The sequence below is a fragment of the Ylistrum balloti genome, unplaced genomic scaffold (genome assembly GCF_031769215.1).
Source record: "Ylistrum balloti isolate Yb309-2 unplaced genomic scaffold, AGI_CSIRO_Ybal_v1 Utg370830, whole genome shotgun sequence".
NCBI lineage: Eukaryota > Metazoa > Mollusca > Bivalvia > Pectinida > Pectinidae > Ylistrum > Ylistrum balloti.
In genome coordinates, this window is record NW_026782479.1 from 609,946 (window position 1) to 637,538 (window position 27,593).

The window sequence follows — 27,593 nt, forward strand, 5'->3', positions numbered from 1 at the left end:
TATAGCGCTGGATATTTATCGTTTAATGGTACAATACAATCTTTCATTAGAAATGGAGTGGGTACCGAAGGAAGGAAAATAAAACGGCTGATTTTATCAGTAAACTTGTTGACTTTGACGACTGGGGTGTGAGTGTCCCTGTTTTTCAACAGCTGAACAGTAAGTTGGATCCATATGAGGTGGACTGGTCCGCATCGTGGTAAAATGCGAAAGTTCGGCCATTCTATTCTAGGTATTGGAATCCGGGATCGGAAGATATAGATGCATTCTCGGTTGATTGGTAACTAGAGTAATCAAGTACATGGGAGTGTGTAGGGCCCATGGTACTCTGGTTCTTCCGTACTGGAAATCAGCTAGATTATGGCCCCACATATGTCCAGATGGTGTACATTTCATGAGTGGTGTTCAGGAATATATGTGTTCCTGAATACTGAGAAGTGTTTTTACACCCCGTCACGTTCGGGGGAAAGGCATGTTTGGAAATGTAGACTTGAAATTTCCGATGTTAGCGTTGTGTTTGGATTTTCGCTGATCTGAATACCAATCTATAACTTGTTAGTTTTAACATTATTAGGATGTCTAGTTTTTGTTGAGAATGTGTATTGCCTAGAATTACAGATTACAATAGTTTTTGTTGATGGTACCGATTGCTAATGGTTACAGTAGTGTGCTGTTGGCGTGATCCTGTTGTTTAGCAGTGATTTTACAGTGTGTTGTCCGTTACAGCAGTGTGTGGCTGGTGTATACCTTTTGTTTAGCAGGAACCCTGACAGTGTGTTGTCAGTTACAGCAGTGTGTTGCTGGTGTATACCTTTTGTTTAGCAGGAACCCTGACAGTGTGTTGTCAGTTACAGCAGTGTGTTGCTGGTGTATACCTGTTGTCGAGCAGGAAGCCTGACAGTGTGTTGTGTGTGTGTTGCTGGTGTATACCTTTTGTTTAGCAGAAACCCTGACAGTGTGTTGTCAGTTACAGCAGTGTGTTGCTGGTGTATACCTGTTGTCGAGCAGGAAGCCTGACAGTGTGTTGTCAGTTACAGCAATGTGTTGCTGGTGTATACCTTTTGTTTAGCAGAAACCCTGACAGTGTGTTGTCAGTTACAGCAGTGTGTTGCTGGGTTTTGTGGTGGTTTTGTGAATGTTATCAATGAATTTAATTGTCTAGTATATGTGATTTGGGTTTATAAAGGTAACTTACTTTCCACTGGAATTTGTGTATGTTTTAATTTGTTGTTTTTGTTTCCTTTTTCACGATTATTGACGTCCGTGTTGAGAGAGGAATGTTCTATGGTTCCGGATCACCTTAATGATTACGCTTTGGGTGTACCCGAGCTAATTCAGCATTGTGAAGCTGAGAGTACGGTTAGGAAGTACTGTTATGGATAGTTACGTTGGAGAAAGTGGGTTAAGCAGAACAGTTTTGAGGAAGAAAGTATCTTCCCTGTGAAACCTTTTCATCTGTGTATATATTTATCATTTTTGGTGAAGAACAATGAAACAATTGGTTCTTTAACGGACGTTATGTATGGTGTTAAGTGGGCTCATGATATTGTTGGGAGAGTATCACCTACTGTGTCTACATTAGTACGGAATTTTTTGAAGGGGCAAAAAGGTTGTTAGCTAAGCCTGTGCAGAAAAACCAGGCAATAACTATATCAAAGCTTAATGCGGTATATGATAAGGTGTTTGATAAAAATGTTTTGTATAACCAGAGAATCATTACGATGTGTTTGTTTGCTCACGCAGGTTCTAAGAGGAGCACAGAGGTACTTGCATTGAGGAGGTCTGATATACAGATACGCACATTGCATATGGAACTTTTCATTGAACATTCAAAGACAGATGTATATAGGGACGGTTCTTGGAAAATCGTTAGTAGGACAGGATCGCGTTTGTGTCCGGTATATAATTTTGAGCTGTATGTGAAGCTGGCTGGTATATCAGATGATTCTGGAGAGTTTGTGTTTAGGAACCTTACTAAGTTGGAAACTGGTAGTTAAGTGCTCAGGAAGACTAATAAGCCTATGTTGTATTCGCGGTTCAGAGAGCATTTCATTGAGGCGTTTTCCTCAGTGGTTCCGGATATCAAGAAGTTTGGTTTACACAGCCTTCGTGCGGGAGGAGCTTCAGCTGCTGCCAACGCTGGTATACCGGACAGGTTGTTTGAACGCCGTGGGCGCTGGAGATCGGAAACGGCGAAGGACGGGTATATTGAAGACAATTTTCATGCACGGTTGAATGTTTCTAGGCATCTGAACTTATGACTTTTCTATATGGATTCTATAATTTGTTTGGGGGCGTATCTAGTGCTTTTGGTAGCAGAAATTCCCAGTTCTTTATTCTTCATGCGGTAAGTTAATTGCTGTTGTTATTATTATCCTATTGGATAATTAAAAGGAGAAATATAATTTCATCCGTTTGACTGGGGAATAAGGATGAAATTAATTTCTCCGTGGTATGTTTTTCCAATAGGTAGCGTGTTGGGTATTAGCACGTGCGAGTCGTGCTAATACACATGTCCTGATACCCGGTTCCGTTATTCAGGCGACTCGTGTAGCGCTGTATACACGCAATTTCTTGTTTTTCGTAGGTGTAAGGATTTTTTCCCGTAAGCTTATTAAGTTTTTGATAAATTTTAATAATATTAATCAATTGAAATGAATTTTTATAATTTCGTTTGCTATTCAATGCAAACCAGTATTTAATAATTGAAGTTGTTTTCAAATGTAAGCATGTTGCGCGTGCTTATGAAGAACAATACATGTTTCTATTAAACATTAAACGATGTGGCAATAAATCATGCGGTACCGTCTGTCGCTGTGAAAATACAGTTAATGGTTGTTGTTATTATTATCCTATTGGATAATTACAAGGAGATCAGTATTCATTTTTTTCATAGATAATTTTCAGTGTAAAATGTGCATCGTTTGTCCACACTACTACTGTCTACCTTTATGGTGCAGATCAAGCTGCTATATGTATTTATGTTTAATTGTTATCGCAACATGCTTAACGGCACGTAAACACATAAAAGGCCATTAGGGCCATCAAATGGTAAAACACACGGCGATCCAAAAGGAAATATCATTAAACAAACCAAAAGGTAAAAGACAAATGTTAAAAATCTTAAATGGGTATGTTAACACAAAAGATTAAAATGGTACTTCATAGTCTCTTATATAGACCAACGTGTTTCAAGTAATGTAGAATTTTACAAATCTGAACAGTTTCAAAAAGGGATTTTAGACATGTAATGTTACGATAAAAACGTTCTTGAGTAGACAGAAGGTCACTCCAGTCCAATAAAAAAATGTTTTAACATCCTATGCATCAAGGATTATATTCACCTTTGAACATATTTGAACGTGTAAGGTATGTATGACCCATCCGAAGGCGTGCAAGGACAACTTCGTCTCGGTGGTTGTCTCTATATCATGGAGACCATTCACCGATAACAGGATTAACGGAGTGCAATTTGTTATTGGTATAGGTATTTCAGTCCTCCTTCCACTGAGCTTTTAAAATTTGTTTAATAAATGGTTTAAAATCGATAAAATAAAGTTTAAAAACAACAGGTGGTAGCTGTAACGCTTCCTTTGCGGCAAAATCTGCTTTTTTCATTGCCTGGTATTCCCATGTGACCAGGAACCCAGCAAAAACCAATTCGAAAGTTCAAAGCAAGTTCATGATATAGCATTAAGGTAGTACGAATGAAACTATTTTCGATATTTCTATTGCTAAGAGTTTGTAGAACAGAAAGAGAGTCTGAATGGATAACAAACCTCATTAATTGTTTCTTTGAATATATTGAAGGTCGAGGAAGATAGCTCGCGCTTCTGCCGAGAATATTGAAGCGTGGTTCGGTAGCCGGCATCCATAGGTTTCATCTTGTGTAACCATGGCCGCAGCAACCTTATCATTATCTTTGAACCATCCGTATATAAATGTAGAATTGTTTTATATTTTAACAACAATTTCGAGAAGGATGAACGAAAGGTGTAACTGTTTGTGACTGATTTAAGCATTTAAAAGTATTTTCTTCAGAACTGAAAAAAGCAATCTTCCCTAAAAGTGCCCGTTCCGAACGCAACTCTAGACACATCCGCGTAAAGATGAAATTAGTAAGAAATAGTTAAATGCTTCAATTTGCTATGGCCATGGTAAAGTGAAGCCCCCTGTCCAACCCTAAATTCCATGACCTTGGTTTTTTAATGTATACAGGAATATAGTTAAAAAAGACTGATAAAAAAGATTTAGGAAAGAAACAACCACAGATCCCTTTACCATGACTTCACTATATCATACTACACTGGGAAATTTCACAGTCAACTGCCTTTACACAATGTTCATCACAGATAGCTGCACTGAGTGTGCGTGACTCAGCTTTATGCGGCGATGCAACAAACACCACACAAATGACGTGTCTTGATTATAATCTATTGATCTGCTATGTATTTGTCTATAGTGGAGCGCGATAAATACAAATTCTTTAACATTTTGTTTTGTTTGGATTAGGCCTTAAAATAGGTTTGACTTAAAGGGACTACATGACATTTCATGAACATTCTATAAAGTATTATAGGACTTGAGTTATAGATATACTGTATAGATAGTTAAAGGCGGCAGTTGAAAGGACACGCGCAACCAAATCAATCAATATATCTTATTCCTTAGAATTAAAGATATAATATTAAATGTTTAAAGTTCAACAAAAGAAAAATAGTCTAGATTCATAGAAACTTACCTGATAAAGGCTACAAATGGCTTTAGTAGATTGAATGGAATCTAGGACTCATCGTCTTCGGATGTCAACGACCAGATGTTTATAAGTGAATTATACTGTCCATTTAAGAAAGAAACCGACATTTTACTCCGGTCTACATCCGCCCCAGATCAACTCAAATGTGTTAAAACTTTACATTTTCAGGAAGTCAAATTAATGCAGATTTATTCCATATATAATAAATCATCAATTTAATCCTCCAGAGGCCAAAATCATTTACCAAATCTCAGTTTTTGATAGGGACATTAACTAGGTAAAAAAAGAGTCCTAGTTGCTCATTGGAGGATTTATTTGCACAATTCCTTCAAACAAATATGCGGATTTAGTTACTCCCAGTAAGCCACGCCTCCAATCACCAACCTATTATCATTTCTATCGTCACCTTAGTGCGTGGTTTCCTACTAAGTTTCAAAACTATAATCTCTTGGTTTTCGTTAAAAGAAATAGTATAAAAATATAATTCAGAAGCCTAAAAAGCTTAAATGAAGTGTAGATTCTAATCGTAAATTCTAACTGGCCTTGTCATTAATACCAAATAATAAGACAAGGTTACGCATGTATGATTGTCTTTGCCGATTTGAAGTTTGCACTTCTTTGATAAAATGTCGCTGTCCATCACCATACCCTGAGAATTCATGTAATTAGCCAAGACATGTGAAAATGTATGTCATGATTTAGCTTAAATTTTACAACAATGTTTTTTTCTTTGTGGAGTAACATTTCGTACAACGCCAGATAGTCTAGTCACATTAGTTATCTAGTTCAGGAGAATGTCCAAACACAATGCAGAACTTTCAAAAAGGCCTGAATACATATATTTGTGTGTCTGATGTTACATACTTCATTTCTTTCCATAGGTATGTTTTTCATCGTGAATTGTGCATCCTTTGTCTATACTACTGGCGTCTACCTTTACAGTAGGTTCGTGTTTCTATACAGTACAATGTACATCTGATATTGCAGATCAAGCTGCTCTATACATTGATGTTTAATTGTGTTTTTACTTTAATACTAGGCTATTCAAATGAGACGTAAAGACATAAAAATCCATTTTCAATGTATAAAAACTATCGAAATTAATAGTTTAAAAGTGTGTTTTTTGTCTTGGAGTAAATGTACGTGCATTTAGACTATAGTATTATAATATACGATCTTTACCAAACGTATTAAGGACTTTAACATAATCTTTCCAGTATTTGTGCAGTCTTTGAAAATAAAGGAAGATTGTAGTTTTTCATTCAGATTTTGGGGTTACGTGAACAGAATTAGAAATATTTTGATTATTATTTACTGATATTATTATGTATTTGAATACAGAAAGTAGCCAATTTGAGGTATTGCATTGTATATTTTCAAAGTAAAATATGATGTCAACAAAATGGTTTTGTACATGTATTTATATATGTGTGCAGATGCACATGTTTATAATTTTTAATGGGATAAGAAATGTTTACGTTTTACACATTTGGTCAATACATTTCATCTTATAATTGTAATCGCTTCCACTGACAAGATGTATGTTCATCTACATGTATAATTAACTGCATTTTGAATATGATTAACGAAATTTCTACTATTCTTATTTCAGTTTTTATCCCACCATCATCAGATGTTGGGCTATTCAAATCGCTCTGCGTCCGTGGTCTGTCCGTTCATCCGCAAGCAATTTTTGTTATCGCTATTTATTGAGAGGTATGCACGGATCTTTCTCAAATTGCATATGTAGGGTTTCCTTGGTTCCTAGTTGTGTCTGTTTGAAATTGATACTGATCAGAAAAACAAAATTGCCGACAGGCAGTCATCTTAGATTTTTAAACAATGTTCGTTATCGCTTTTTCTTGAAAGGTAAGAGATGGATTTCTCTCAAATCTCATATGTAAGTCCCCCTGGTCTCTAGTTGTGCCAATGTGACTTTTGGACTGATTAGAAAAACGAATTTTCCGAAAGGCTGCCATCTTGGATTTTGACTTTACAAGATTGTTATAGCTATTTCTTGATAACTGCTGTATAGATCTTTCTCCAATTTCGTATATATGTTCTTTTTGTTCCCTAGTTGTGTGCCTGATAAATAAAATCACAATGGCCGTAAGGCGGCCTTCTTGGATTTTGAGTTTGAAAGTTTGTTATTGCCTTGAAATGAATGGAAATGTCTTAAATTCTATACGTATTTTCCCTTTGGTCTCTCCTTGTGCACGTTTGCTTTTGAGACTGATCAGAGGAACCAAAAGGACTTCAAGGTGATCATTTTGAATTTGGCTTAAACGATTATCATCGCTATTTCTGCAAAGGAATGTTCAAATTTCTAATAAATAAGAGCAAAAACAGAGAAGAGAAAAGAAGGGAAAAGATCCAACTTTTAAAGAGCATATAAAGATCAAACAATGATGGGCGCCAAGACTCCTCTGGGATCTCGTGTATATAAATAAACTATTAGTTCTTACTTTACAATCATGCAAATTAAAATTAAAATTATATACTGACACGCAAAAGAAACGCAACATGTGATTTTATGCAAGAATTTTCTTACTTCATTGAAATTTGTCGTTTAAATTTAACACCTGATACAAGATTTTAATGTATTCTTTGGAATAACACTGTCGATTTCTCATTTTGCCTTCATCCATTCTGTAATAAACGTCAAGGCTCAAGGTGGGGTAGCCACTGAAAATTTCCAAATTCAATAACGAGTATGCCCGGCATTTGCATTTGTTGCAGCTCGAATCCTGCGATGCATAGAATTTACTAAGCGGTTTATTTGTGCCACAGGAATGTTCTGCCACTCTTCTAGAAGTGCTTGACGCAAAGCGGGTATAGTCTCTGGTGTATTTGGGCGCGTTCGAATCGGGAGTGTAAGGGGGCCAAGGTAGTGTTTGCACATTGTTTTGGCGTAGAAAATTCATTGCAAGTCGCGCTACGTGACATCTGGCAGTGTCATGTTGAAAAATGACGTTATCCTGGCGAACAAAAGGGACATCGACAGGTTGCAGGACAGTGTCTATGTACCGCTGAGCGGTCAAATTGCCTTCAATGACTACTAAAGGGGTTTTGCGACCACCGCAAATACCGCCCCATACCATTACGCTACCACCACCAAATCTGTCACGTTCCAACATGCAGTTGTCGGTGTATCGTTCACCACGACGTCTGAAAACACGTCGACGTCCATCAGAGCGGTGTTGTCGCAACCACTGAAGTCTGACGTCACGTCGTCGACGGTTAAGTGGCATTCCCACTGCAACGCGTTGAGGTTTTATACCGTATGATCGGAAACGCCTCGGCACGGTATCACGGCTTATTCTCGGATGATATGTCCCTGGTGTCTCGTTTGCGGTTTTCTGTGCAGTTCGGAAGCGGTTGCGCAGATGCTGCAACCTCATGAAACGGTCCTGGCGTGGTGTCGTAACCTTCGGTCAGCCAGTTCTAGAGAGGTCAGCAATTGTACCAGTAGTTCTAAGGCGGGCGTATAGTCGACTAATAGTGCTTTTATGGACATTCAGTACCCTTGCCACAGCATTTTGGGTGTTTCCACCCAATAGTATCTGCACTGCTCTGTTACGTTCATCATTGGTTAGCCGAGGCATCTTGTTTGCACAACAAAAAAGTTAATCGATAGTGGATAATTCTTACCAAATACCTGAAGTATAACAAACAGGTTTGATACTCACGAAGTGCTGCCACGTGTACGCGTGCACGTGCAAATCGGGGTAAATGGTCGTGTCTCGCGCGTACGACAACAGGTAGTGTGACCGAGTTCAGTCAACCGTGAATCGATCGGAAATGTGCGTGGTATCGTTTTAGTCAAAAAGACTAGCAACAGTTTATCCATATTTTTAAAATGTTGACATTTCATATAGGTTGCATTTTTTTTGCGTGTCAGTATATTTACATGTACCGATCGCCACATTTTTGGAATGTTATATTGATGTATGATGTCAATTCATTCGTTGTGATATACATATATAGGTAAGAGAGGATGATTTCTATATTCAACAGGCACTGAGATTAAAATAGTGTGCATTAAAAAACCCTGGTAGCCACCTTACGTCAACCCCACCCCTAACCCCATCCCCTCTCTATTCTTGTAGTTTAAAAAAATGTTTAAGCACGGACTAAGGCATATCAAAATCAGGTTTTAAGCACGGACTGGTAATTCAAATATGTTGACATTTACTCGTCATATCAATGATACAAAATCGATGCCGCAAGACGTGACGAAAATCATTACACATACACCTATGATTGGTCAGAACTGTTAATAAAGGGCAATGCATCGTGGCGGCAGTTTATGATTCTTTTGCCAGCACAGGTACACGGACCAATGAACATCTTGCATATTATCTGTATTAAAAGGCCTATCAAATTATGTAGATAGACTTATTGTCCGAGTACATCAAATTATGCGGCGATCCGCAGGTAAGGACAGGCTTACAAACAAAAACGCAGACATATCAGCCTTAACGCTAGGAAAATGGATGTAGATCGAAGGGAACATATCTTTTGCTTTACATGCTTCTACTGTTAATAAATAGGTGAGAGTATTTTCTTAAACATTGTCGAAAGGAATGAAAGTACGGTCATTTACCTGCAACATAGCCTTTAAGGTAGAAAGCCAATTGTTATAAAACAGGTTAATACATCAATATATGTCTTCCATCATATGCAGCACGAATCTCGAGTTCCATTCCGGAATAGGTCAAATTAAAAAAAAGCGGATTGTTCTTTAAGTAATCAATATTAAACGAGATGTTTCATTTGAATGTTTCGTTTGAGTGTTTTGCGAGTCTAAATAAATGGATCGCAAAATGATTTATTCTTCCGTTATTTGTGATAATACCAGTATTGCCACCGGTATGTTGTGACAGATGAATATGCTTATGGGTGGTTAACATCTTATTGAAAAAAAAAAAAAAAAATGAAGAAATCAATTGAAATATTGACATTAGTAATTGATAGGACATCCAATACTGATTATCATTGCCAATATCGGAAAAAGACAGAGATTTATTTTCTGAACTTTATGGTATGCAAATCCAAACCTGTGAAATTATGAGTCTGCTTACAAAGTTTTATATTTCTTAGTGACTAAAATGTTGAACTCGTTTGCTAAAAGTACAATTTTGCATAAAGTTATATTTGTCGCGTTTTCCTGAAGCTCAGTGCAAACCTACAATTAAACAGAAAGGTATAACCATACGCTATAATTGTTGTCTTCATGACTTACTATAGAATATATTGGAACAGGTGTATATCTGGTCTCTGGACAACGCTATCTCCGATATTATGTCATTTAACTTAACCATAAGAACACCATAGGTGTCAGCAGTTTTTTCACACCTTTTCGTAGTGAAATGTGTGTAACTGTAAATTGCAATTCAAATATATAATGATTGAGTGTTGAACGTTGTTCCAGGATCATAGAGTACCGATCTGGAAAGCTTCAGAAGAACAAAGCACGTCTTCCATTTTTATTATTTTATTCAACTTTTTTTAATTCCGCCTCCTATTTAGGAGAGTTAGAAACAAAAGTGAAAGTGAAAGTAGAATTACAGTTACCTTCCTTATGTATTTCATAGAATGACATACATAATATCCCCCCACAAAACAAAATTTTGCAACCAAATTTTCGATGGGTATGGAGATAACATGAATTGTAAGAGAAAATATGGCAAAAGCATTGACATATATTAGCAAATACTAGCAAGCTCACTTAGAAACAAGGAAGATAATTCACTATCATTTGAATTAACACAATATAGTCTCAGAGCTTCTGTGATAATAAGCAATATTTTCATAACTGAACTACTTTTGGTGTCTGAAAATATACAAGGACAAAAATTATATGCAAACAATTTGGACAAAATTGTGATGAACATTAACTAAGATTTCTCAAGTACTTAGTATCCTTTATCTACTCTTGCAGTACATAAATCTGAAGACTTATATTCAAGCACATTGTAATTGATTCATTTAATGAATATTTCTTAATACATGTACATTTGACCAAATATATAGTCCAAATTTGCTGAACAGCATAATACCACAATTTCCATTATTGCATTCAAAAGAAACATCAGAAAGTAAGATTGACATATTCAAAATCAAGATATTAAAAAAAAAAAATTGCATATGCAACAATATCAAAGTATTATCAACTTATGACCATGCATATAGGAATTAAGTCACATTACATTATCTTATTACATCATATATTGTATTGAACAAAATGAAATTTGTAGATGAGTCACTGGAAAAACTGCAGAATTATGATCATTACTAGAATTGGTCATTGTTCAGTGTTCACCATTATGAAATCCATCCAAAATACAATTATCTTGTGAGTTGATTATCATAAAACTCAGTAACTTCATAACATGTATTGAACTCCCAAAAATGAAAAAATTTTTTAAAAATTGGATACTATTCTCATGGTGTAAATAAATGAACATTGTTACTGTATGCTGTGGAAAACAACAGTTCATAAATCATTGAAAACTATATGCTTTGATTATGTGAAATTCACTCAAATACAATATGGTGAATAGAAAATGTCAATTATATCAAACACCAAATATCAGTGTTACCATTGTTATACAACATTTTCAAACATTTTAGGATATCCCTAATTAAAAAACCAAACACTTTGAGTTTGAAATGCAAAAACTACATGCAACTCAGAAAGTTCAAGAAACAACTGATTAAACGAAAACACATTTTTGTCATCACATTAACATGTATCAAATTTGAACTGTCTCTATAAATGTACATTATTAATATACCAGTTCAGTGCAGAGTGGGTGGCGGATTTTTCTGTACAGCCTTTCTAACATTTGCGTTCAAGTCAGAAAATGGTACCCACATGGCATTTTGAGTAGATTCTCCTACAAAATGTACCAGATATTCAATAACACCATTGTGCTTTCTCTGCCCTATCACTTTCTTAACTTTATAATACACATCATTTGTGTCCATTGCGACCTCAGAAGAGAAAGTGTTCACATTATCATCACTGCAATATCGCTTTGGTTTCGGCGCATTACGACGAGGTCTGGTTAGTGAAGGCAAATCTGCAGCTTCAGATTCAACTTGCTGAGGCAAAGCAGGCAGTTGTCGACGTTTACGAGAAAGTTGCTGTTGTCTTCCCAAAGGAACGTCCAAATTAGTGTCCTCCGAGGAAAGTTCCTCTGATCTTGAACCAACCGATGAACCTTGAGACTCTTGGCTGTTCACAAGTTCTAAGGTCTGCGTTGAAACATGTACACGAGTACGGCTTTGCTCATTGGTACCTACCTTACCCAGAAAGTAAGGAGATGGATGGGGTTCTCGCACATATGCCATTTTAAGTCGTTCGATATGAACAAGAGAATCCAGTTTTGTTTGAGAATTCGGATGTCGCAGTTTCACGGTATGTTCGGAACAGATTTCCTTAACAACAAAGGGACCATCATATTTGTCCTGCAGTTTCTGCCCTGGACCTGTGGGGTCATGTAAACGATAAACATAGTCACCTGGCTGAAGTTGTAATTGTTTCACACCTTTGTTCATTCTATAAATCATGGTTGCCTTAGATTTCTCAACCGTTTCCAACATGTTTGTACGTATGGTTTCCAACCGTTCCATGAAGTGTTTCAGGTAAGTTTGAAGATCATCAGGAACACCTCCTAGCTGAGTATGACAAGGTGCCAATGGGAAACGAGGACGTGTTCCAAACACAATTTCAAAAGGTGAGTATCCTGTACTGGCGTTAACTGCAGAGTTTATAGCAAAAACCGACCTGCCACGTGTTCATCACAAGATCGAGTATCTTTTTCCAGTACTGTCGTCACACGTACAGCTAATGAAGCATGAGTTCTCTCACAAGCCCCTAAGCAGTGATGTGCATAAGGTGGAGTAAATTCCTGCTTGAGTCCCAACAATTTACATACTATCTTTGTAACTTGTGCTGTAAACTCTGAACCATTGTCAGTGATGAGAGTGTCACACACACCATACTGTGTGAACATGTTGTATATTGATGTAGCCACTGATAACGCATCCTTTCCTGCGATTGGTGTAGCCACCAACATTTTACTGTACATATCTACTGCTGTAAAACGTATGAATTGCTTCTGTAACTTACTGGTAAAGGTCCAAATAAATCTGCTTCCCACACTTGAAATGGTGCATGAGGGGAAGGGAACGCTGTCATACCATTCTTTGTGTGCCGTTGTGTCATTTTCCTACGCTGACATTCATTACATGACCGTACATAGTTTGGTATGACAGTGTGCATACGTTTAAAGAAATAATGTTCTTTGACTTTATCCAATGTATCCTGGATACCACCATGACAAGCAAGCGGTGAATTGTGGTACAAATCAAGGATTGTCGTTTGTAACACTTCAGGTACCACAAGTTGATATGGGTTTAGATGTTGAGCTCGCTTTGACTTAGGCACTCGAGAATGAAACAAAATATTGTTCACTAGAAGATAGTCACTGGACTCCAACAGAATTTGACGAGACAATTTTTGAGAATTTGGTAGATTTCCATGTTGTAAATATTCAATAAGTGGCTTTAAACCTGAATCTAGTTTCTGAAACTCCCTGATTTGTTGGTCTGTCAAGTTAATCCGAGAAACCGAATCTAGCCTCTTTTGTAAACGCTCCTGATTATCCGAATCAGTAGGTTCTAGAGTTATGTCCCCTGAATCACTTTTCAAAGTACTTGTAGTGTCTATCTCTGTAGTTTTATCAAACCACGACTTCACATCTGTGTCAACCTCTGTACTGATATAACTCTGTGATACATCTACCCTTTGGTCAATGTCTGTTGTAACATCAGAAACATTTGTGTTTTCCAAAGAGTCCTTAGATGTTTGAGTAACTGGGTTTTCAGTAACTGTGCTAGCCTTGTCTGAGTTGTCGTCTACCGTAGAGTAACAAGTAGGAAGTGTAGAGATAGTAGGGGTCGTCTTAACACAATCAGTGTCGGAATGACATCCAGATATCATACACTCGCGTTCAGATTCAGTAACACTTTGGAGTCTGCGTTCCCACGCACTCCCCATAAATCTGGGTTGCTTTTTCCGAGATTTTGGTTCCTTGACTTGACTAAGATCAGCTTTATGACCGTCATCTAGCTTGACCTCCTTACTGTCAATAGATCGTTGACGCTTAACATGACGGTGACGTTTGACACCTGACCTTTTACCTTGGACTGTATACTCATCAGTATCTCCGTCATACCCCAAATCAATGTCAGTGTTCATGGGTACTATGGGTAACGGTATGGCAACAGAATTCACAACATTTTTGTCCATGTTCACTGTACCACTGTTTGTATTACCACAAGAATTGTCATTTTCAGTATCATTAGCTCTGTCACTGTCTCTGTTGCCTAGCAACTCTTCAATGTGTCGTCCATTTGGTAGCCTTATATGTCCTGTAGATTCCGGTACATAGGGAAAATGTGGATCTTCCTCATCTGGGCTTTGGAAATCGACCTTATTTGTATGTGGCATACAACGAGATAATGCGTCCGCAACTACCATCTGTGCTGCAGGTTTGTATTCAATGTCGAAATTGAACTGTTGTAGAATTGTCAACCAACGTTCATAAATGGCTCCTTTGAGTTTCTGCTGAAACAGCGGACGGAGTGCTTGATGATCACATTCGACAATAAACTTGTTTCCTCGTAAGTATGAAGCACAATCCAGGATGGCTGTTGTCATACCTAATAGTTCTAGTTTTGTCGGACCATAGGAATGTTGCCACTTAGAGAGGGCTTTAGATCCAAACCGTACTACATGCGGAATCTTGGATTCTGTGTCGGTATCACTGTGATATTGGTACAACATGTACCCAATACCATGGCTTGATGTGTCCACTGCTAATCTGAACTGTTTATCAAAACGAGGAAAAGCGAGTACTGGAGAATTGAGCAAGCTGTTCTTCAACTCCTCAAAAGCGGATTGGTGTTCGAATGACCATACAAATGCCACATCCTTCCTGAGTAGCCGATGTAGAGGAGAGGCTATCGGACTGAAGTTAGCGATATATTTCCGAAACCATCCGATCATTCCCAAGAACCGTCGCAATGATTTGACATTGGTGGGCGGGGGTACTCCTTAATAGCAGCAACTTGTTTGGGTGGTGGTGATATACCTGACCGAGTTATCAAATGGCCTAAAAACACAATCTCTGACTGGGCAAATTTACATTTCCGAGGACCTAGCTTTAGTCCTGCTGCACGGAATCTGTCAAATACCTCAGCTAAGTCAGATAAATGTTGTTCGAAAGTCTCTGAACAAATTAAAACATCGTCCAAGTAGCATAAAGCTGCTTGAAATGTGAGTCCATGCAAGACTTTATCCATCAAACATTGAAACGAATTTGGAGATGTCCGCAATCCCATAGGAAGCCTAAGAAATTTGTATGTTCCGAAACACGTATTAAAAGCAGTGTACTTTGTCGACTCTGGAGAAATACTCATCTGGAAAAAGCCAGAAGATAAATCAATTGACGTTAAAAAGTTTGGTATACGTGCAGTGAATGATTCAGTTAATTCCTCCAAGTCTGGAATGGTGTAACGGAATTCTTCCATCTGAGAGTTGAGAAATCTGAAGTCACAGCAGAAACGATATGACCGAAGTGCCTCTTCCTTAGTCATGGAGGAGTTATTCCCCTTTGCTCGTTGATTTGTCTTAGATACAAGTACGACAGGACTTGTTATGGGTAAATCCTCACCATCACTCACAGGGGAAATAATACCCTGCTTGACTAGTTCCTCCAACTGATGTCGTAACACCTCGCGCTTCTCTGGCGACAAGCAATACGCCCTCTGATGAAAGGTTTTCGCATCCGGCTTTAAGCGAATGTTATGTTGAACAAGAGTAGTAAAGCCTAAGGCTGGATTATCTTTGGTAACAAACAAGTCTTTACTTTCATACAGACATCTTATTAACTTTTCTTTCTGTGCATTGTTCAAATTGTCATTACACATGTCAAAATTCTCAATAAATTCATGAAATTCTTCCTCATAGTTTGTGTTGTCACTGTTTTGCTTACATGTACCCTCAGACATACCAGTATGGTCCTGAGTAACCTTAGATGTCTGTACATTAGCACACATTTTGTTATCATCTGATACTTGATTTGGACTACTACACACTAAAACACCATCATTACTATCAAGTAGTGTTAATTTTGCTAAATTGTTACCCCTAAACACAGTAACAGTAGAGTCTGTTGGGTTAAGTATTTTCACAGGAACCATATGGTTTAAGGTAACAGTAACTACAGCTTTAGCTACCAACAGACCTGCTCTAGACACATGAGCACCAATAGTACACACACCCTGAGTACCAAATGCAAGTCCATCAGGTACCTTTCCCCAAATAATAGCCTCACTATTGGGCAATATTTCTGTTGTTTGTTTACATTTCACATTAAACTTTGAAGATTTCACACATCTGTCAGAAAAATCTAGAACAATACTGTTTGACTTCAAATAACCTGTACCCAAAATAAGTGGGTGTGATACCTGGTCAATAATATACACTGTAATTGTACATGTACCTTTGTTATGCATTTTGACCTTGATCTTTGACTGACCTTCAACACTAACAACCTGATTATTGGCCAGTCTCATACTTTCTTGACCTGAGCTACTTATTGCTCCTTTACAATGATTTGGTATTTTGTCAAACAAATATTTAGAGATCAAATTAATTGAACTACCAGAATCTAACAATGCTGACACTTTCATGACACCAATATGAATAGGCATAAACAAAAAATGAGAAAAATTGTCTTGATCACAATCAATATCAGTGTCCGAAGAAAAATTTTCATTGTCTTGGTCCGTTAACACTTGGCGCTAAAAGTTATTACATTTGAGTCTCTCCCCAGACGATGGCTCCTGTAACCGCCTGGGACTGGCTAGTTTCCCAAACACACTGTGGCCGTATGTCCAAATTGTTCACATATTTGACACTGTATCTCAGGAGTGCTGGATCTTTTGCCATTCCATTTACAGTAAGCTTTAGTATGGCCCTGTCCCTTACACTTGTAACATGTCCGCCGTGTAGAACTTGTACCTTGGCAATTTTGCTGCTGGGTCTGTGAATTTAACACAAGATTGGACAGTTTTGACTCAATCACCTCCATCCGTCGTGCCAAAGATTGACAAGCTGCAGCATTACCATTGTCTTGTTGAATCGTGGCAGCCTGGACCATAGGGGGTGCTGGTACCACATGTGGGGCCTGTACTGGTACTGACTGGACAAGTGCTGGTTGCTGATGAGGTTGTGGTGCTTGTACCACATGCTGGACCTGTACTGGTACTGACTGGACCAGTGCTGGTTGCTGATGAGGTTGTGGTGCTGGTACCACATGTGGGACCTGTGCTGGCACTGATTGAACTGCAGTTGGAGAAAAGGGAGATGGAGAATACCTCAACTTGTAAGCTTCCCCCATTTTCGCTTGTGACAAAGCCTCGTGTAAAGATGTGGGTCTGCCTGTACGCACATAGAGTTTTAGCTGATCTGGAAGACCATCGATGAACCTGTTCATGATATCAATTTCTGCCTTTCCTAATCTCCGCCCTTACTGGACTAATACAGAATGAAAGTCTTCTATTGGCTGTCCCACTTTCAAAATGACAGTGTTAAACAGTTCATTATCAGCTATCAACTGTGGGTTCTGACTTGGATCTGTTGACATAAATTGTTGCTCAAATGCTTGTTTCACTCTGCGCCAAGCCACTAACGTTGTGGTAGAAAGCTGGCTAAACCACGTGAGTGCTGGACCCCCTAAATGTAGGTAAAAACCTGCAATAATTTGGGCATCCCTTCCTTCTAGTCCTTGCAATACAACATAGGAAGTGAATTCTTGCAAAAATTTACACGGATCCTCATGAGCATAGCCATGAAAAGTTTGTAAGGGTCTGGGGGTGAAAAATGAAAAGTTCCCGCCGTTTGGGGCGGCCATATTGGTTGGGTTATTGGTGCGCGATTGACCACGGGGAGTAGAAGATCTGTCAGAAATATCCCAGTCTTTCATAAAACTGTAATCATCATTCAGCGAAAACATTGTACAAACCGTCAATGTACCACAACACGATTAGAATTCTCCACCATGTTCCAGGATCATAGAGTACCGATCTGGAAAGCTTCAGAAGAACAAAGCACGTCTTCCATTTTTATTATTTTATTCAACTTTTTTAAATTCCGCCTCCTATTTAGGAGAGTTAGAAACAAAAGTGAAAGTGAAAGTAGAATTACAGTTACCTCCCCTTCCTTATGTATTTCATAGAATGACATACATAATAACGTATTGGTATGACATTCTGACCTAACGCCTATTTCAACCCCGGGGTCAGAGGTCGAAATAAGCAACCCACCTCTTAAAATGTATACAACATAGTGCCATCCACATTAGCTTGATGATAACAAGTGTATACATTTGTAACTATGCCTTTATATAACTCTCATATTCGAAGCAAATTTCCAATCTGTGTCCGTGGTTTCCGCTTGGCTACATTTAATCGATTTTCACCTTTATCAAAATTATTCTGAAGCCATAGCCATGATATCAATGTCAGAGACGTATGGCAGTGTGTTATGTCACTTTTGATGTCAAGTGTAAACGCAATGGAAGTGTACACATTTGATTAAGTTTGAATAAGATTAAGCTTACAACATAGTTTCTCAAGTTTTTATTCCCCAATCATAGTTTTTAGATATCTGGTTTTCCTCACCCGATCTGCCAAAGCTTTTACCACACATGTATCTAAATTGAATTAAATGATAATACAAATAAATAATAAATTACGTGTAACGTTGTTAGCTACAATTAAACTATATTTGCTTACCAATAACATTTAGTTTTGAACGAGAACAACCAGAAATAATACATTGTTTGATTATGTAAATACACCTGGCCGGGGACAGTCCCTCTATGACTTAACATAGTAAATCTTGATAATCTTCCTGTTCATAAAGGTGAGTTTTGTGTTGATCACCACCTTATATCAAACGCTTAATTTCAGATGTCACCTCTTTTGCTAGCATATAGGACCATGGATTAAACTGAAGAGAGTTCCATGTCGATTTCGATGTATTTGTATAATAATTATTCAGTCATATACTAAGCACGAGATACAATATAGGATTCAAATATAGATTTGAAGTGTGTTTTCTAATTCGAATACACTAGCTCGAGCTGGACAGCATTTAGTTAAAACTTCTTCAATCCGACTATAAATTGTACTGTGATTAGGCTTATTTAGATTTATGTATAGTATATTCAATATCACGAACGTTTCTAAAGTTGAAGACAGTTGATAAGATGAATGAAAGGTTGCCAGAAAATATCTGTAGCTCGTCATCGCTCAATCGCGATGTTCCTTCCCGCATCATTATACATGTCGTATATCGTAATAAAGACCGTCAAATTGAAAACAGTTGCGAGTTCTGTGCATCCCTATTAAATTGGAAATGTTTTATTTACTTTTTTAGATAAAACTTCACATAAATTTTGGTTTTCCGAAAATTGTAAGAACTTCAGATATCATGTTAAAATGTGATATCTATTTTGTTTTTTTGCCGTTTGTGACGGTAGACCACGAGGATTGGATGACACAGTGAGGCAGTGGAAAGACACAACAGGAACACATTCACCTACAATGAATAAAAAACCCTTGGCGCCTATAGCGCTCATCCGGACGAGTTCACTGAAATTACTCTCTATCAACTAAAATTACTTCATCAAAACTAAGAAAAAGTATTTTAAAGATTTATATCTATTTCCCATATTGGGCCCGCCCTCTGCCTCAGTAAGTGTCAGATGCACTCACCAAACAAAATAAAAAAAGGGCAAAAATTGAATTATTTCTACAAAAGTGAGACTTAAAGGATTTGCTGTTTATTCCGTTTGATCCTGCCCTTCCGGCTTCATGGGGCCAAGACCATCATTAATACCAAATTTGTTCCCCTTCGCCGTAGAATGCTTCCGACAAAACTTCGATCCAAACAGAAGGATTTTACAGAAATCGATCTTTATTCTCTATGTTGATCTGAAACCCACAGTTAAAACATTTATCCCCTTCATCCAAGGATACTTTACACAAAAATTGGGCGAAAATCACAATATTCCTACCATAGAAAACGTTGACGTGCGGAAACCTTGCCATGACATAAGCCTACCCGTTTACAGTCTAAACTCTCTGTGGTGAAATAAATACGTTACACTGGCATGATTCTACATGAAAATGAATTATTCGTAAGGCACTGTTTTAGTACCAAAAAATTATCCATTGAGCAAGAAGTCATCGCTATTTCAATAATGTACCATTCACCTTTTTGAATTTATTATTTTCAGGTAAAACATTTTAATTAGAAATACAATGCTTTTGATTCTATGTTGATCTCGCTCTTTGCAAAGTAGTACTCACTTGGGTGATGGCTGTATCAGATGACGCCCTCCATGCGAACAGACCATATTGTGTCATAGTGAAAATGCCACAAACGGATGTAATAAGTCCGTATATCAGACTTAAATACTTGACAGAGAACCTGTAAAATAAAAGTATCTTAAAGGGGTCACAAGCTGAACAGGTGCCTTATCATGGTTAGCATCACGTCATGTCGTACCGTAACTGTCCAGTTTTTAGGGGATTATTTTTCATTTGGTTCTGCTCCATATTTTCTACTATGGTTTTAATTGGAGTTTTGATTACATTTCTTGGTATTTGGTTGTCATCGGAACAGGATGTTTTCCTCAGTAACTCTGGAAACATCGTTTGGCTTTGCAACTAACGATGAATATGAATAGGAATATGAACAGAGAATAAAGCATGAAAAGAAAAAAAGTTTAGACAGTTTTGAAAAGGTGCTGATCAATTATGTTTTCTCTTCATGTGAATTAATTTGCTTGGTTTATTGACACGGAGCAGGGCCTCCTTGTATAACTGGCGTCTACCTCAATATACATACTGGAGCCCCGATGTCATACAAATTATAATTGAGCAATTAGAATAAAGTCACCTCATTCTTTTGCAAGGACAAAATAATCTCAGCATAATGAGGAAAATAAATCGTTCTAGGTAATGATTAAGTTATAAACCTCGGAGGTAAAAGGTGTTGGAAAGTCACCTACTCGCTTATCGTTGCACCCTTTCTTCGTGTGTCGCTTTTAATTGTTGTATCTGCTATATTTTTTAACAGGAGTCCTCATGGAACATTTCCTATCGTATCTACTCCTGTAGGTTTCATATCAACGGTTGCATTCTTCAAAATAACTTGCCTATACAGACAAAATAACAGATAACTGGATCACAACTTACGCGCTTCTAATGAATTCCATATTTGTAGTGTACACGAATGCCCGGAGAAAAGTCACAACTACGAAATCAACATACAGGACTGTCGCTGTCGGTATGAATGCCAGGGCGGACAGTATGATGACGAAACCAGATGTCAATGCTAGTGGAACTACCATCCTCATATTTCCTAGACGAGCAATTAAGAGAAAACAGAATGATAAAGCTCAAATTTTGTCCCTCCACATCTTTCCTTTATTTTGTAATGCGCCAATTCTGTGTAATTGTTATTAATTTTTGGACAGAGCTAATTTTAGTTAGGGTGAGATCTTTGCAACAACTTTGACTGTGAAAAAAGTACATGGTATCATCTTTATATTAGGTTCCTGGGTGCTGTAATGCATATTTACAAGGATGATGATATTAATAACAAGCATTGTGCACTTTTTAGAACACGAAGCTTATTTCATGTCATTTTTCAAAGTTCTATTATAATTAATAATAATATATCACTAAATTAGCATTGTAATAGATATGCTATTTGACCAGTTACGTCATCAAACGGTTTCTTCTAGTTTTATCCAAGCAGGTCTGTTTCACCATAGTTATTGACGCTCCGCGTTCCATCGGTATGTTACAGAATAGGATTGAAACAGATACCGGTCATTAACTATTTCTCTAGTTATAGAATATACATTATTCTATTAATAATCATTCATATTGACATCGGCTGAATACGTGTAAAGAAGTCTTACCCGTAAACATTTTATCCATAATATTGATAGTACAGCCGGCGATGAAAGATGGCACCAAACTGCCGACCATTGTAATGGTCATCACATCAGAAAAATAACTCACTGCAAAAGCCAAGATAGTTTTAAATATACTATATATATATATATAAGTTTTTACTGTTTTACTTCGCGGTTGTCCAGACCATTTATAGGGAATAAAGTCTTGTAAAACATAAAATTAAAAGAATAATTACATTTCTGTGTAATACACATGCAGAGTTATTTTTCACGAGTTTATCCTTTCTAATTTGAAGATCATTTACATTACATGATATCACACATTCATTCTGGTTGATACATACCCATATTTTCTGTATGAAGGAGTTGTTTCATTGCTTCATTTGCCGATCCTATGAAGTAGTAGTACTTCAACAACACTGCCGTTACCCACAGAACGTGAGATATGAACAGAGGGTGACTTATGATGTCCACTATAGACCAGCTATCTGACGCCAAATCGGATGTTGACTGCCTTCTGGCTTCTTCAACTATACATTCAATTAATTTGATATCAATTGATAATAAAGTACAACTTTGATAAAAATGTACATGAGAATGATTTGACAACAGTAATAAACACGGACCAGGGAAAGGGAAAAATTATGGAAATACTGTCAGTAACGCATGACATTTTTCTTTTGTTAGGGTTCAATAGACTACTGTTTACACATTGCATATACAACACTTCTGTTACGAAATATTTGCGCTGGATTCCTACGAAGACACGATGGTCCTCACGTATTAGTTCGAAATAATAATCAAGTGACATGATGGCGAAAAGGCACATTTGAAATCTGATTTTCAGCAAATTTGCTACTCCATGACAGTGCCATCAAAGATGACTCCAATTGAATTTTAGGTTTCATATCATTGTAAAGATCAAATGTTTTTATTTGTCTAATGCCGATATAAATGCCATATCTTAGTTATAGTGTAGTCTTAAAATTACTTCAGTTTATCAATGATTGCAGCTACTTTCCATTGGAGGAAACTCCATGTAGTTTAGACTACATAATCATATATTACAAACAAAATTACCTTCTTTCTTCGAAATAGCATAATCTCTGTTTAAAGGACTGTTTTCATTAGTTCCGTTCTTGTCATTTGGTGACGGATGTAGTATTGTGCACACACCGGAAATGACGATAAAGGAAATGGCGACACCAACAAATGATAACTTTTGATCAGTTCCGTCTTCATAGAGTTTCTGCAAAAAACGATAGAGACTACAGAACTGGTAACTTTTCAGACGCACATTTCATTCAGAAGCAACGGAATTTAAAAAAAACTAGAAATTCAATTCTGAAAATTTGAAGTTCTGCCATATAAAGCAATTCCGCTACTGAAACATATTTTTCATATAACCTGATTCAGAGTGGTTATCCATGTCCTATGATGTTATTTTGCTTTATTTCAGTGGATTTGTACAAAGCGTCTTAACTGGCATCAAACAGATCACAGGCGGATCTTGGCGCCCATCCATTGTTATGATCAGTTCAAAAATAGGAACCAAATGGAAACTGCATTTGAATGTTTGAGAAAGACCTATCCAATCATTCGTAAAAACAGCAATAACAAACCTTTCTTTTTTGAAATCCAAGATGGCCGCCTTTCGGCCATTTCGTTTATCTGATCAGTCCCAAAATCAAACGGGCACAGCCAGGGACAAAGGGGAACCAACACCTTAAATATCTGAGAGATCCATCTTGTTCTTAAGAAATAGCTATAACAAACTGCATCGTAAAATTCCAAGATGGCCGTCTGCAGAACATTTATTTGTTTCTGATCACTTCTAAAATCGAACAGTCGAATCAAGGGGGAACCCACTCCAGTTCGTTGAAGAAAAGCGATAACAAAAATAGCTAATGATGGATGGCAAACGACAATTTGAATATTCTATCATTTAATGATGGTAGGCTATAAATGCGGTAAGGAACTAAATCTTAAACATGATATGCTTCTTAACATAAATCAACATACCAAATTGCATTGAAATCCGTAGTCCAATTACCCTACTCGCACGACTCCATCGGTAGGGAGCACACAATAATGTCTATACTCGTGTTATTGACTGGTTCAAATAAACGAAAACGTGACAGTTATATCGCATATTCTAAACCTAAAGTTCATTATATCCGACAGATATTTTCTTTTTTCGCTCAAATGTGTAGCTTTAACTTGGTGCTCATATTATAAGGAAATCAGTAATTGAAGTAATTAATTAAATAACTTTTTGTTTTGTATACATGAGCTTATGTTTTACCTTTACCAGCATGAACGTCAGTACGGAGGAATCGTAACACCCGTTCAATAATCCAATATATATAGAAGAACCCCTAGAGAGTAAAAACGGCACCTGTTTTCAAAGTGAAACAAACTCATATTAATTCTATCACAGTTGTGGTCATATGCTTAGTGTAATACACGTGGGTAACATAACTACAACCTTAATTACTCGATTTTGCATGATACAGTATGATTTTGCTATAACAATTATTCACTAATCTTTGATCGGTAACAGGAGAACACTGAAGTGTTTTCAGTCAAATGCAATATATACGATGTAAAAGAGTAATACGTAGGTCGGGGACAACAAACATCCATTTACATGGCAACAGGAAACAACGAATTTGTCTGTGATGAATTAAATTGTCGTTGGTGTCATATTTACAGGTATAACGTTGTGTTATATACGGGTTAAGAACATAGAAAATTATTTAATTTCGCGTTTTGCTATGTTCGCGTTCCGAATTTGTTTGGAATATAGCGAGAATTATACGCACAAAAATACCTGTCGTACAGTAAGTAATTAAAATTCAATATTCGATAAAATCAGCAAATGTGATTAAAACAGACATTACATGTATCTTATATCAACATTAGAAATATTTCAACGCAAGATAAAATCACATACATATAGAGTTTCACTTACCTGTTTGAAATTGGACACCAGTAAAGACGTACCAGCCACGCTCACAGCTGTTATTCCAGGTAGTAGAAGCCAAGGAATTTCTATCAGTGACCAATAAAAGATTTTAAACATTCATTTCTCTGTCCTCTTACGATTAAACAATTAATAAAAATACCTCCATTTCTTTGTTCAGTATTTTAACAGCATAGAGTCTCGATCTATGTTTAGAACCACAAAGTTTGTCTGAGTATCTATAGAGAAAATGTCTGTATTACCTGGTGATGTGAAAGCTAAGAGTAAAATTCCAGCGACACCAAGTGGCCTGTATATGAATAAAAAAGTACTTTAAATTGATGGTAGCATAAGGCATGCTTTGATTGTATAATTTTCTTAATATAACCACCGCTACATTCCTGAATCATCATCTTTGACTATGACGCTAGCCAAAACATGGCGACCTTATTTCCTTTTAATGCATGGCGTTGACACCCGGGAACGGTTTGATATGGTGTACACTTTGACACCAAATTTCCTGGCGGAGATATCGATGATAATGACCTAAAGAGATATGTTCAGATAACTGTGGCCTTGCAGTTAAGGGGTAATAATTGTATCTGGTTTCACCATTGCATGACGATAAGTGGAGACAGAACTTGGGATATTTTACATTTTCTCTATATTCATTCTAATGTCTCCGTTTACATCGTCTCACTTGTGGTCTTTATTTTAGCCTTTGCCCCTTTACGAATGACTTAAAGTATTAGTTATAGGTCGTTTTGTTCGGGAGTCCTCGGGTGTCTGAGTTACACACGAGTGCTATTGTGCGCCTATTGCACAATCTACGAGACCTTTCCGGATTTGGCATTTTTAAAAAAATATTTTGATAACAATACACCTGTGACATGTAAATAACTTTGGGTTTACTTGAGTAATACTACATTTTCAGAGACTGTCTATGGTCTACACTTGTGGGCACGGACATCCGGTTGATTTTTCCTTCATATAAAAATAGAGTAATGACCGGTTTGCCTCTGACAGTGTAACATGAACGAATGGAGTGTCCAGTTTAGGGCTTTCGACAGCCTACTAGGAACTAAATTTCCAAAATCACATACAATCGCCTTGTACACATCGGGAGGCCGTCCATGAATTGGCAAAGCTGTTGAATGGACGATAAACGATATAACTAAACCCAAACTTATCACTAATGCCAAAATTAAGCAATACGACGAACTCAATTATCCCAAGATATTGTGGTACTACATTTGCTGGAAAATTCTGTAAATTGATGATAAATTAAATCTAATCTCACTTCGAAATGATTTTATAACAGAACGTTACGTTATGTAAACTAAAACATATACGTATACATACATGGAGATAGTACGTATCCGTTTAATCTCGAACGACATGTATAGTTGACCGTGAACAATTGTTCCTATGGTGGATACCGCTATTCCAATGCTGAATATTAGATTAAATTGTTCATCCTGGGGAACACAGCTGTCCTCAGAAGTTACCAATGTTGTATTACTGGGAGATTCCGAAATACACAAGTTTTTGAACACGCCTTCTAGTTTAAGAATGAAGACAAGGGCGACCCAACCAAACTGCATTCCTCCGAAAAAAAATATTTCTAAAAGGCTTGTAAAAAGCAAAGCTACAAGCTTGGCGTTATTCAGTTTAAAAGCCATGGTCTCTGGCACAGAATATTGTTTCCTGTGTTCTTAACATCAATTAAGTGAATGCCTGTAAATGAAGTCACCAAGCGTATATGCTTTCGCTGTATGTGCAGCTTAGATAAAGAGAGATCTCGTAAGCTTTCACCTCTTTCAGTAATAGTATTCCACTCCAATCACAGCTGTTGATGAATCAAAACAGATCAATAACCATATTTATTTCTAAAATATTCCAGAAAAAAGAGTCCAATCCAAGCCTTCAATATACGCATTTTGTGCAATACAGAAATGAAGTGTTTATAACATTAAAACAAAGAGGAGGCACAGTGACGGGAAACGGGAAACCAGCGTCAAGCCAAAATATATCCGGTTCTCATGTAGGGCTGTAAAAAAATCAAAACTTGCCAGTTCATTCTGCAATATTCTCTGCAAGGTCCAGGTTGATGATATTGGGATTGTAGTATAACAGGATAAAGGACTGCTAACTTTGTTAAATTCAATGACCTTGACCCATTTTAAGGTCAAATGTATTAAAATGATCAAACGACTTCTACTCAATAACCAAAAGGCCCCGGTTGCTTATATTTGGCCTGTAGCATGCAGAGATGACGGATTACCAAATTTGTAAAACTTATTACCACTTCTGTTCATTTGGTTGACCTTTCCGTTTTTAAAGTTCAAATGGGTCAAACGTGTTAAAATCTTCAAACGACTTCTCAATAATAAAATGGTTAAGGTTGTTGATATTAGTTCTTTTACATAGGTGGATAAAGGGGTTCCGAATTAATTCAAATAACTGACTTTGATTCACATTATCTTGGGTCAAAATGAATTTATATCTTAAAGTAGTAGCATGTGTGTATATCAAGAATATGATATCATGCTTACAGAAATGTATGAACAATCAACTGCTTCTTCTTAAGCTGTAGAGTAGTTGGGGAATTTTGTTTAGTCCTATTTGGCCTCTTGCATATGTCTTTACAACCATATGACCGTTCAGACTCATGTGGTTATTTATCATGATGATTTTTCATGATTTTTCAACAAAAACGAACGCGCGCGCGCGCACTCACACACACACACACACACACACACACACACACACACACACACACACACACACACACACA

At 37.2% G+C, this 27,593-nt stretch overlaps 1 protein-coding gene across 1 annotated transcript; it reads right to left on the reverse strand.

Moving 5' to 3' along the window:
• Window positions 1-19,334: 19,334 nt before the first annotated feature.
• LOC132558862 (equilibrative nucleobase transporter 1-like) lies at window positions 19,335-26,478 on the reverse strand. The gene is made up of 10 exons (XM_060223479.1): window positions 26,159-26,478; window positions 25,060-25,106; window positions 24,806-24,885; window positions 24,137-24,229; window positions 22,912-23,080; window positions 22,176-22,361; window positions 21,835-21,936; window positions 21,104-21,269; window positions 20,213-20,333; window positions 19,335-19,439 (listed from the first exon to the last, which is right to left on the reverse strand). Exons 1-10 carry the CDS (start codon window positions 26,476-26,478, stop codon window positions 19,335-19,337), a joined length of 1,389 nt encoding a protein of 462 aa, XP_060079462.1.
• Window positions 26,479-27,593: the final 1,115 nt, after the last annotated feature.